This window comes from Oncorhynchus keta, chromosome 23 (genome assembly GCF_023373465.1).
Source record: "Oncorhynchus keta strain PuntledgeMale-10-30-2019 chromosome 23, Oket_V2, whole genome shotgun sequence".
Classification (NCBI taxonomy): Eukaryota; Metazoa; Chordata; class Actinopteri; order Salmoniformes; family Salmonidae; genus Oncorhynchus; species Oncorhynchus keta.
In genome coordinates, this window is record NC_068443.1 from 43,413,180 (window position 1) to 43,426,608 (window position 13,429).

The 13,429-nt window shown below is 40.2% G+C and overlaps 2 protein-coding genes across 3 annotated transcripts in view; one reads left to right on the forward strand and one right to left on the reverse strand.

The window, feature by feature from the left end:
• LOC118402460 (protein disulfide-isomerase TMX3) overlaps window positions 1-13,429 on the reverse strand; it is a 435,969-nt gene that overhangs the window by 139,647 nt on the left and 282,893 nt on the right. The gene's annotated exons all lie outside the window — the stretch shown is intronic.
• LOC118402461 (cadherin-7-like) overlaps window positions 1-13,429 on the forward strand; it is a 175,343-nt gene that overhangs the window by 75,272 nt on the left and 86,642 nt on the right. The window contains exons 5-6 of the mRNA XM_035800677.2: window positions 10,241-10,408; window positions 11,855-12,042. Of these exons, the coding sequence (XP_035656570.1) occupies window positions 10,241-10,408; window positions 11,855-12,042 (356 nt within the window). The remainder of the gene's footprint in view (window positions 1-10,240; window positions 10,409-11,854; window positions 12,043-13,429) is intronic.

Here is a 13,429-nt window from a genome sequence, read left to right on the forward strand (position 1 = left end):
TGCTTGTGTTCCTAGCTCCAACAGTACAGTAATATCTAACTAAATGCGTGTGTTCCTAGCTCCAACAGTGCAGTAGTATCTAACTAAATGCTTGTGTTCCTAGCTCCAACAGTGCAGTAGTATCTAACTAAATGCTTGTGTTTCTGGCTCCAACAGTACAGTAGTATCTAACTAAATGCTTGTGTTCCTAGCTGCAACAGTGCAGTAGTATCTAACTAAATGCTTGTGTTTCTGGCTCCAACAGTGCAGTAGTATCTAACTAAATGCTTGTGTTCCTAGCTCCAACAGTGCAGTAGTATCTAACTAAATGCTTGTGTTTCTGGCTCCAACAGTGCAGTAATATCTAACTAAATGCTTAATGTGTTCCTAGCTCCAACAGTACAGTAATATCTAACTAAATGCTTGTGTTCCTCGCTCCAACAGTGCAGTAGTATCTAACTAAATGCTTGTGTTCCTAGCTCCAACAGTGCAGTAGTATCTAACTAAATGCTTGTGTTTCTGGCTCCAACAGTGCAGTAATATCTAACTAAATGCTTGTGTTCCTAGCTCCAACAGTGCAGTAGTATCAAACTAAATGCTTGTGTTCCTAGTTCCAACAGTGCAGTAGTATCTAACTAAATGCTTGTGTTTCTGGCTCCAACAGTGCAGTAGTATCTAACTAAATGCTTGTGTTCCTAGCTCCAACAGTACAGTAGTATCTAACTAAATGCTTGTGTTCCTAGCTCCAACAGTGCAGTAGTATCAAACTAAATGCTTGTGTTTCTGGCTCCAACATTGCAGTAATATCTAACTAAATGCGTGTGTTCCTAGCTCCAACAGTGCAGTAGTATCAAACTAAAGGCTTGTGTTCCTAGCTCCAACAGTGCAGTAGTATCTAACTAAATGCTTGTGTTTCTGGCTCCAACAGTGCAGTAGTATCAAACTAAATGCTTGTGTTCCTAGCTCCAACAGTGCAGTAGTATCTAACTAAATGCTTGTGTTTCTGGCTCCAACAGTGCAGTAATATCTAACTAAATGCTTGTGTTTCTGGCTCCAACAGTGCAGTAGTATCTAACTAAATGCTTGTGTTCCTAGCTCCAACAGTGCAGTAATATCTAACTAAATGCTTGTGTTTCTGGCTCCAACAGTGCAGTAATATCTAACTAAATGCTTGTGTTCCTAGCTCCAACAGTGCAGTAGTATCTAACTAAATGCTTGTGTTTCTGGCTCCAACAGTACAGTAGTATCTAACTAAATGCTTGTGTTCCTAGCTCCAACGGTGCAGTAGTATCAAACTAAATGCTTGTGTTCCTAGCTCCAACGGTGCAGTAGTATCAAACTAAATGCTTGTGTTCCTAGCTCCAACAGTGCAGTAGTATCTAACTAAATGCTTGTGTTTCTGGCTCCAACAGTGCAGTAATATCTAACTAAATGCTTGTGTTTCTGGCTCCAACAGTGCAGTAGTATCTAACTAAATGCTTGTGTTCCTAGCTCCAACAGTGCAGTAGTATCTAACTAAATGCTTGTGTTTCTGGCTCCAACAGTGCAGTAGTATCTAACTAAATGCTTGTGTTCCTAGCTCCAACAGTGCAGTAATATCTAACTAAATGCTTGTGTTCCTAGCTCCAACAGTGCAGTAGTATCTAACTAAATGCTTGTGTTCCTAGCTCCAACAGTGCAGTAGTATCTAACTAAATGCTTGTGTTTCTGGCTCCAACAGTACAGTAGTATCTAACTAAATGCTTGTGTTCCTAGCTCCAACAGTGCAGTAGTATCTAACTAAATGCTTGTGTTTCTGGCTCCAACAGTGCAGTAGTATCTAACTAAATGCTTGTGTTCCTAGCTCCAACAGTGCAGTAGTATCTAACTAAATGCTTGTGTTTCTGGCTCCAACAGTGCAGTAATATCTAACTAAATGCTTAATGTGTTCCTAGCTCCAACAGTACAGTAATATCTAACTAAATGCTTGTGTTCCTCGCTCCAACAGTGCAGTAGTATCTAACTAAATGCTTGTGTTCCTAGCTCCAACAGTGCAGTAGTATCTAACTAAATGCTTGTGTTTCTGGCTCCAACAGTGCAGTAATATCTAACTAAATGCTTGTGTTCCTAGCTCCAACAGTGCAGTAGTATCAAACTAAATGCTTGTGTTCCTAGTTCCAACAGTGCAGTAGTATCTAACTAAATGCTTGTGTTTCTGGCTCCAACAGTGCAGTAGTATCTAACTAAATGCTTGTGTTCCTAGCTCCAACAGTACAGTAGTATCTAACTAAATGCTTGTGTTCCTAGCTCCAACAGTGCAGTAGTATCAAACTAAATGCTTGTGTTCCTAGCTCCAACAGTGCAGTAGTATCTAACTAAATGCTTGTGTTTCTGGCTCCAACAGTGCAGTAGTATCTAACTAAATGCTTGTGTTCCTAGCTCCAACAGTGCAGTAATATCTAACTAAATGCTTGTGTTTCTGGTTCCAACAGTGCAGTAGTATCTAACTAAATGCTTGTGTTCCTAGCTCCAACAGTACAGTAGTATCTAACTAAATGCTTGTGTTCCTAGCTCCAACAGTGCAGTAATATCTAACTAAATGCTTGTGTTCCTAGCTCCAACAGTGCAGTAGTATCAAACTAAATGCTTGTGTTCCTAGCTCCAACAGTGCAGTAGTATCTAACTAAATGCTTGTGTTTCTGGCTCCAACAGTACAGGAGTATCTAACTAAATGCTTGTGTTCCTAGCTCCAACAGTGCAGTAGTATCTAACTAAATGCTTGTGTTCCTAGCTCCAACAGTGCAGTAGTATCTAACTAAATGCTTGTGTTTCTGGCTCCAACAGTGCAGTAATATCTAACTAAATGCTTGTGTTCCTAGCTCCAACAGTACAGTAATATCTAACTAAATGCTTGTGTTCCTAGCTCCAACAGTGCAGTAGTATCTAACTAAATGCTTGTGTTCCTAGCTTCAACAGTGCAGTAGTATCTAACTAAATGCTTGTGTTTCTGGCTCCAACAGTACAGTAATATCTAACTAAATGCTTGTGTTCCTAGCTCCAACAGTGCAGTAGTATCAAACTAAATGCTTGTGTTCCTAGTTCCAACAGTGCAGTAGTATCTAACTAAATGCTTGTGTTTCTGGCTCCAACAGTGCAGTAGTATCTAACTAAATGCTTGTGTTCCTAGTTCCAACAGTGCAGTAGTATCTAACTAAATGCTTGTGTTTCTGGCTCCAACAGTGCAGTAATATCTAACTAAATGCTTGTGTTTCTTGCTCCATCAGTGCAGTAATATCTAACTAAATGCTTGTGTTCTTAGCTCCAACAGTGCAGTAGTATCAAACTAAATGCTTGTGTTCCTAGCTCCAACAGTGCAGTAGTATCTAACTAAATGCTTGTGTTTCTGGCTCCAACAGTACAGTAGTATCTAACTAAATGCTTGTGTTCCTAGCTCCAACAGTGCAGTAGTATCTAACTAAATGCTTGTGTTTCTGGCTCCAACAGTGCAGTAGTATCTAACTAAATGCTTGTGTTCCTAGCTCCAACAGTGCAGTAGTATCTAACTAAATGCTTGTGTTTCTGGCTCCAACAGTGCAGTAATATCTAACTAAATGCTTGTGTTCCTAGCTCCAACAGTGCAGTAGTATCAAACTAAATGCTTGTGTTCCTAGCTCCAACAGTGCAGTAGTATCTAACTAAATGCTTGTGTTCCTAGCTCCAACAGTGCAGTAGTATCAAACTAAATGCTTGTGTTCCTAGCTCCAACAGTGCAGTAGTATCTAACTAAATGCTTGTGTTTCTGGCTCCAACAGTGCAGTAGTATCTAACTAAATGCTTGTGTTCCTAGCTCCAACAGTGCAGTAATATCTAACTAAATGCTTGTGTTCCTAGCTCCAACAGTGCAGTAGTATCTAACTAAATGCTTGTGTTCCTAGCTCCAACAGTGCAGTAGTATCTAACTAAATGCTTGTGTTTCTGGCTCCAACAGTGCAGTAGTATCTAACTAAATGCTTGTGTTCCTAGCTCCAACAGTGCAGTAGTATCTAACTAAATGCTTGTGTTCCTAGCTCCAACAGTGCAGTAGTATCTAACTAAATGCTTGTGTTCCTAGCTCCAACAGTGCAGTAGTATCTAACTAAATGCTTGTGTTTCTGGCTCCAACAGTGCAGTAATATCTAACTAAATGCTTGTGTTTCTGGCTCCAACAGTGCAGTAGTATCTAACTAAATGCTTGTGTTCCTAGCTCCAACAGTGCAGTAATATCTAACTAAATGCTTGTGTTTCTGGCTCCAACAGTGCAGTAATATCTAACTAAATGCTTGTGTTCCTAGCTCCAACAGTACAGTAATATCTAACTAAATGCTTGTGTTCCTAGCTCCAACAGTGCAGTAGTATCTAACTAAATGCTTGTGTTCCTAGCTCCAACAGTGCAGTAGTATCTAACTAAATGCTTGTGTTTCTGGCTCCAACAGTACAGTAGTATCTAACTAAATGCTTGTGTTCCTAGCTCCAACAGTGCAGTAGTATCTAACTAAATGCTTGTGTTTCTGGCTCCAACAGTGCAGTAGTATCTAACTAAATGCTTGTGTTCCTAGCTCCAACAGTGCAGTAGTATCTAACTAAATGCTTGTGTTTCTGGCTCCAACAGTGCAGTAATATCTAACTAAATGCTTGTGTTCCTAGCTCCAACAGTACAGTAATATCTAACTAAATGCTTGTGTTCCTCGCTCCAACAGTGCAGTAGTATCTAACTAAATGCTTGTGTTCCTAGCTCCAACAGTGCAGTAGTATCTAACTAAATGCTTGTGTTTCTGGCTCCAACAGTGCAGTAATATCTAACTAAATGCTTGTGTTCCTAGCTCCAACAGTGCAGTAGTATCAAACTAAATGCTTGTGTTCCTAGTTCCAACAGTGCAGTAGTATCTAACTAAATGCTTGTGTTTCTGGCTCCAACAGTGCAGTAGTATCTAACTAAATGCTTGTGTTCCTAGCTCCAACAGTACAGTAGTATCTAACTAAATGCTTGTGTTCCTAGCTCCAACAGTGCAGTAGTATCAAACTAAATGCTTGTGTTTCTGGCTCCAACATTGCAGTAATATCTAACTAAATGCTTGTGTTCCTAGCTCCAACAGTGCAGTAGTATCAAACTAAATGCTTGTGTTCCTAGCTCCAACAGTGCAGTAGTATCTAACTAAATGCTTGTGTTTCTGGCTCCAACAGTGCAGTAGTATCAAACTAAATGCTTGTGTTCCTAGCTCCAACAGTGCAGTAGTATCTAACTAAATGCTTGTGTTTCTGGCTCCAACAGTGCAGTAATATCTAACTAAATGCTTGTGTTTCTGGCTCCAACAGTGCAGTAGTATCTAACTAAATGCTTGTGTTCCTAGCTCCAACAGTGCAGTAATATCTAACTAAATGCTTGTGTTTCTGGCTCCAACAGTGCAGTAATATCTAACTAAATGCTTGTGTTCCTAGCTCCAACAGTGCAGTAGTATCTAACTAAATGCTTGTGTTTCTGGCTCCAACAGTGCAGTAGTATCTAACTAAATGCTTGTGTTCCTAGCTCCAACAGTACAGTAGTATCTAACTAAATGCTTGTGTTCCTAGCTCCAACGGTGCAGTAGTATCAAACTAAATGCTTGTGTTCCTAGCTCCAACAGTGCAGTAGTATCTAACTAAATGCTTGTGTTTCTGGCTCCAACAGTGCAGTAATATCTAACTAAATGCTTGTGTTTCTGGCTCCAACAGTGCAGTAGTATCTAACTAAATGCTTGTGTTCCTAGCTCCAACAGTGCAGTAATATCTAACTAAATGCTTGTGTTTCTGGCTCCAACAGTGCAGTAATATCTAACTAAATGCTTGTGTTCCTAGCTCCAACAGTACAGTAATATCTAACTAAATGCAGCTCCAACAGTGCAGTAGTATCTAACTAAATGCTTGTGTTCCTAGCTCCAACAGTGCAGTAGTATCTAACTAAATGCTTGTGTTTCTGGCTCCAACAGTACAGTAGTATCTAACTAAATGCTTGTGTTCCTAGCTCCAACAGTGCAGTAGTATCTAACTAAATGCTTGTGTTTCTGGCTCCAACAGTGCAGTAGTATCTAACTAAATGCTTGTGTTCCTAGCTCCAACAGTGCAGTAGTATCTAACTAAATGCTTGTGTTTCTGGCTCCAACAGTGCAGTAATATCTAACTAAATGCTTAATGTGTTCCTAGCTCCAACAGTACAGTAATATCTAACTAAATGCTTGTGTTCCTCGCTCCAACAGTGCAGTAGTATCTAACTAAATGCTTGTGTTCCTAGCTCCAACAGTGCAGTAGTATCTAACTAAATGCTTGTGTTTCTGGCTCCAACAGTGCAGTAATATCTAACTAAATGCTTGTGTTCCTAGCTCCAACAGTGCAGTAGTATCAAACTAAATGCTTGTGTTCCTAGTTCCAACAGTGCAGTAGTATCTAACTAAATGCTTGTGTTTCTGGCTCCAACAGTGCAGTAGTATCTAACTAAATGCTTGTGTTCCTAGCTCCAACAGTACAGTAGTATCTAACTAAATGCTTGTGTTCCTAGCTCCAACAGTGCAGTAGTATCAAACTAAATGCTTGTGTTCCTAGCTCCAACAGTGCAGTAGTATCTAACTAAATGCTTGTGTTTCTGGCTCCAACAGTGCAGTAGTATCTAACTAAATGCTTGTGTTCCTAGTTCCAACAGTGCAGTAATATCTAACTAAATGCTTGTGTTTCTGGCTCCAACAGTGCAGTAGTATCTAACTAAATGCTTGTGTTCCTAGCTCCAACAGTACAGTAGTATCTAACTAAATGCTTGTGTTCCTAGCTCCAACAGTGCAGTAGTATCAAACTAAATGCTTGTGTTCCTAGCTCCAACAGTGCAGTAGTATCAAACTAAATGCTTGTGTTCCTAGCTCCAACAGTGCAGTAGTATCTAACTAAATGCTTGTGTTTCTGGCTCCAACAGTACAGGAGTATCTAACTAAATGCTTGTGTTCCTAGCTCCAACAGTGCAGTAGTATCTAACTAAATGCTTGTGTTCCTAGCTCCAACAGTGCAGTAGTATCTAACTAAATGCTTGTGTTTCTGGCTCCAACAGTGCAGTAATATCTAACTAAATGCTTGTGTTCCTAGCTCCAACAGTACAGTAATATCTAACTAAATGCTTGTGTTCCTAGCTCCAACAGTGCAGTAGTATCTAACTAAATGCTTGTGTTCCTAGCTTCAACAGTGCAGTAGTATCTAACTAAATGCTTGTGTTTCTGGCTCCAACAGTACAGTAATATCTAACTAAATGCTTGTGTTCCTAGCTCCAACAGTGCAGTAGTATCAAACTAAATGCTTGTGTTCCTAGTTCCAACAGTGCAGTAGTATCTAACTAAATGCTTGTGTTTCTGGCTCCAACAGTGCAGTAGTATCTAACTAAATGCTTGTGTTCCTAGTTCCAACAGTGCAGTAGTATCTAACTAAATGCTTGTGTTTCTGGCTCCAACAGTGCAGTAATATCTAACTAAATGCTTGTGTTTCTTGCTCCATCAGTGCAGTAATATCTAACTAAATGCTTGTGTTCTTAGCTCCAACAGTGCAGTAGTATCAAACTAAATGCTTGTGTTCCTAGCTCCAACAGTGCAGTAGTATCTAACTAAATGCTTGTGTTTCTGGCTCCAACAGTACAGTAGTATCTAACTAAATGCTTGTGTTCCTAGCTCCAACAGTGCAGTAGTATCTAACTAAATGCTTGTGTTTCTGGCTCCAACAGTGCAGTAGTATCTAACTAAATGCTTGTGTTCCTAGCTCCAACAGTGCAGTAGTATCTAACTAAATGCTTGTGTTTCTGGCTCCAACAGTGCAGTAATATCTAACTAAATGCTTGTGTTCCTAGCTCCAACAGTGCAGTAGTATCAAACTAAATGCTTGTGTTCCTAGCTCCAACAGTGCAGTAGTATCTAACTAAATGCTTGTGTTTCTGGCTCCAACAGTACAGGAGTATCTAACTAAATGCTTGTGTTCCTAGCTCCAACAGTGCAGTAGTATCTAACTAAATGCTTGTGTTTCTGGCTCCAACAGTGCAGTAGTATCTAACTAAATGCTTGTGTTCCTAGCTCCAACAGTGCAGTAGTATCTAACTAAATGCTTGTGTTCCCAGCTCCAACAGTGCAGTAATATCTAACTAAATGCTTGTGTTTCTGGCTCCAACAGTGCAGTAGTATCTAACTAAATGCTTGTGTTCCTAGCTCCAACAGTGCAGTAATATCTAACTAAATGCTTGTGTTCCTAGCTCCAACAGTGCAGTAGTATCTAACTAAATGCTTGTGTTCCTAGCTCCAACAGTGCAGTAGTATCTAACTAAATGCTTGTGTTTCTGGCTCCAACAGTACAGTAGTATCTAACTAAATGCTTGTGTTCCTAGCTCCAACAGTGCAGTAATATCTAACTAAATGCTTGTGTTTCTGGCTCCAACAGTGCAGTAGTATCTAACTAAATGCTTGTGTTCCTAGCTCCAACAGTGCAGTAGTATCTAACTAAATGCTTGTGTTCCTAGCTCCAACAGTGCAGTAGTATCTAACTAAATGCTTGTGTTTCTGGCTCCAACAGTGCAGTAATATCTAACTAAATGCTTGTGTTCCTAGCTCCAACAGTGCAGTAGTATCAAACTAAATGCTTGTGTTCCTAGCTCCAACAGTGCAGTAGTATCTAACTAAATGCTTGTGTTTCTGGCTCCAACAGTGCAGTAATATCTAACTAAATGCTTGTGTTTCTAGCTCCAACAGTGCAGTAGTATCTAACTAAATGCTTGTGTTTCTAGCTCCAACAGTGCAGTAGTATCTAACTAAATGCTTGTGTTTCTAGCTCCAACAGTGCAGTAGTATCTAACTAAATGCTTGTGTTTCTAGCTCCAACAGTGCAGTAATATCAAACAATTCACAACAATACACTCATCTAAAAGTAAAAGAATGGAATGAAGAAATGTATCAATTTTAGATGGAGTGACATTGACTAAAATACAGTAGAATAGAATACAGTATGCACATATGAGATGAGTAAAGGATGTCCAAAATTCCGCCAACAGTCACACTGTGGCGGGAATATATTCAACTACACACAAATGAAAGTAACCAATGCATGTAACAAAACGCTACATGACCTACAGCCAAGCAAGTTAATGTATCAGTTTACTAAACAACTATTGGTTGAGAGAATGCCAAGAGTGTGCGAAGCTGTCATCAAGGCAAAGGGTGGCTACTTTGAAGAATCTCAAATATAAAATGTATTTTGATTTGTTAAACACTTTTTTGGTTACTACGTGATTCCAAATGAGTTATTTCATAGTTTTAGTCTTCACTATTATTCTACAATGTAGTAAATAGCAAAAATAAAGAAAAACCCTGGAATGAGTAGGTGTGTCCAAACTTTTGACTGGTACTTTATCAAAGGTAGAAATTGTTATCTAGTTATCACTTAATACAACTCAAACTGTGTTTTATGATGGTTCTCCTGATGTTACTGAGTGTAAAGGGGGGGTGCACACGTACAGTAGTCTGTTCCCAGATTAAAAGGCTCTCCTCTGCCATCAAGGACAGCATTTACAACCTAACGCGCTGCCTCTTATTTCATCATTATTTGAGTGGAGTACTGCATGCATGAACCAGAGTGCTGACCATGGGCGACGGGGACAAACTGTAATAACGTTCCTGAGTTATGAGTTTAAGGCTCAGAGAGGTGATGGCGCATTTGCCAAGGATTATTCTAGAGTACAACCATATGGTCATTGTCATACCAGGGAGAAACTCTTCCCAGCAAGCAAAAGAGGTTGCAATGACATCGTTATGATGTATTTTATGTTGTGGTCAGGTTGTGTACTGGTTGTTTAAGGAGGTTTTGTTAATGTAGTTTAATCAACCATAAAAATGTATCTTTATCTGGTTTTAACCTAATGATCTGACGAGATCATAAGAACCATAATATGACTTATTTCTCACGATGCCTTGATCTCGCCATCATTTTCTTTCTATTTTTTGGAGTGTAACAAAGACCACGTGATTACATAATGTGCCACATTTTGCACGCCGGGCAAGTCGTAGTGTCTATTCTTTTTTAGGAGTTACTATAATATTATAATGAATCTGAGTAAAAAATGAATCAGTCATTTCAGGAGGGTTGAAAAATTGCCATGTAGAAGACATAACATAAGTTGATTCAAAAACATACCAAGATGTACCAAGTTATATTATAACTCAATGCCCTAAGTAAAGTGTTATTGAATCTTTTTTTGCAGGCGTGGTCAAGACAGCTCTGCCCAATATGGACCGTGAGGCACGGGACCAGTATCTGTTGGTCATCCAGGCCAAGGACATGGTGGGCCAGATGGGAGGACTCTCTGGGACCACCTCCGTCATGGTGACTCTCACTGACGTCAACGACAACCCACCACACTTCTCTCGCAGTAAGCCCTTCTTTTCAGTCAGTTTGCACCATTTTTTATTTATTGAACCAGGCAAGTCAGTTAAGAACATGTTCTTATTTACAATGACGACCTACACCAGCCAATCCCGGACGATGCTGGGCCAATTGTGCACCACCCTATGGGACTCCCAATCATGGCCGGTTGTGGATTCAAACCAGGGTGTCTGTAGTGATGCCTCAAGCACTGAGACGCAGTGCCTTAGACAACTGCACCACTCTGGAGTCCAAAGACTGTAAAAATGTGACCGGATGCGTCTCTGCTTGGCACTCAGCATTAAGGAGATAGACTGAGGGTAAGGCTCTGTGATAGACTAGAGTTATGTCCAGGGGGTGTACTTGTACATCAAGCTGCCTCAAGAGAGAAACAGGAGATAGGCTCCTGCTCCTATGAAACATTCCGGCTCGCTCGTGGGTCTAAAGTTTGATTTTTAATAAGGGCAAAAATAACATTGTTTTAATAAAACTGTATATAGATACTGTATACAGTATTTTGGGGGCCAGACTATATCTACAGGACCATAATCAACCACAGAACACCATTACTCAACTCGAAAAGGCTATTTTTACTGGATTTTTACAACAACCGTTTTTTTTATCGCTACCTAATGAAAGGTGGTGCCATTGTTAAGAAGACGGTATTGAGACAATGCTAACAGCATTATTGAGTGATAGAGAAGGGGTTGATCAAAAATCTACATCCCAGTGACTTGTGGAGAATGAGCATGCTTTTGTCTACCTGCCCATGGACTTCAAGTGAAATTAGCAGGCTGGCTAAATCTGTCACGTTCACAGAAATGTTGATTAATGTTTGTCGCTTTCAAATAAACTTAATAAAGTGAAGCTGCAAACCTGAAGGTTCCTTGAGATGTGTGTAACAGTGTTGGGCTGCGTGGCGCAGCAGTCTAAGGCACTGCATCTCAGTGCTAGAGGCGTCACTACAGACTCTGGTTTGATTCCAGGCTGTATCACATTCAGGCCGTGATTGGGAGTCCCATAGGGCATCTGGGTTTGGCAGGCCGTCATTGTAAATGAGAATTTGTTCGTATCAGACTTGTCCAGTTAAATAAAGGTTAAATATATAGAGATTTTTTAATGACTCAGCCAGGGATCGAGCTCCCAACCTTCCAATCTCAGGGTGGACACAAACCAGAAGTTGTTGGTTAAGAAGGAAATGGTGGTGGGAATCTATCCACAGACATGTCAGACTCACACAATAGTTAATATAGCTCAATCTGCACAGGGTAGAGGAACCCTACAGAAAAATAACAACAGAAACAGGGAGCATTCATTTAGCAACAGGGCGATGAGCGTGGACATAGAGCGAATATGGAAAATGGTATCATCAATAACTTGTATGTGTGGGCTGTTTTTATAATTTTCCTCTTCTCTCTGTCTCTCTCTGTCTCTCTCTGTCTCTCGCCTTTAGAAAGTTATCAATTCAGCATGTCTGAGTCCCTGCCAGTGGCCTCAGTGGTAGCCAAGATAAAGACGCTAGACTCGGATGTGGGGCCCAATGCTGAGATGGAGTACAGGATTGTGGATGGGGATGGCCTCGGGTTGTTCCGAATCACCCCCGACAGAGACACACAGGAAGGCCTCATCACTCTGCAAAAGGTATAATGCAGACCTTTCCTTTAAAGGAAGCCATCGCTTGAGGTCTGCTATAGTATTGCACTGTCCTCATGGACACCCTATAAGACCAATAGATAAACGTGTCCGTATTAGGAGAGTGGAAGTTGTGTCAGAGTCAGAGTTTGAAGTTGGTGTCAAAGCGACAACAACACCGACTCAAATCTCCAAGTGAGATTGACACATTCCATGGATGTGTAATATAATAATAATAATATATGCCATTTAGCAGACGCTTTTATCCAAAGCGACTTACAGTCAGTCATGTGTGCATACATTCTACGTATGGGTGGTCCCGGGAATCGAACCCACTACCCTGGCGTTACAAGCGCCATGCTCTACCAACTGAGCTACAGAACCACTGTACAGTAACTCTTGTCCATGGACACTCTATAGATGCAGATCCTTAATCTAATGCTTTTCCCAGATAGCTACTTTGTGTGCATGCCTTTGCTCCACGCCGGCAATAACACAACTGATACAGCTAATCATTTTTAATTTAACCAGGAAATTCCCATTGAGAGACAGGCTTATGTGAAACAGGTGTGTTAGTACTAGGCTGGAACTAAAGCCGGTACACACCATAGCTCCTCAGGCTGTGTTCAAAATATGTCTTGCCTACTTTATTATTAACCTTTAATTAACTAGACAAGTCAGTTAAGGACAAGTCAGTTAAGAACAAATTCTTATTTACAATGACGGCCTGGCAGGGAACAGTGGGTTAACTGCCTTGTTCAGGGGCAGAATGACAGATTTTTACCTTGTCAGCTCAGGGATTCGATTCAGCAACCTTTTGTTTACTGGCCCACCACTCTAACCACTAGGCTACCTGCTGCCCCCTACTATTTACTAAAACTACATACTGTCTACTAATTATATTACATACCATTTAGAATGTACTGTTTAGTATAAATGTATGCAGTAAGCAACAAATATCAACATACTAAGATTATCCATATGGAGAATGCATTCAAAATGTGCACTTCTGTTGTTTCCCGCCCTTCGTTCATGTTGATACAGACCTCCTCTTATCTGATTATAAGCTGTTGTAAAACACACATGGGTCTGAAAACACGATTCTCTTGCTCAAAAGCCTGCAGCGAATTCTACTAGATGAAAAACCAAAATGAGAATGACATCCTAGCATTTTAAGCACATTACATTTTAGAAATTTGACATACTATAAAACTATATTATATTTTTGCAAATCCAATTAATCTTCGATTTAGAACACAAGTATGGGTATTCATACACGGCCAAAGTCTGTAAGATGTCCCTTGGAATTTGAAGGATTTGAATTCTAAATGATTCTTAAGTTTCTCTGAACCTAATCATAAAGCTTTTGACTCTTGACAAAATATGGAGATGGAGA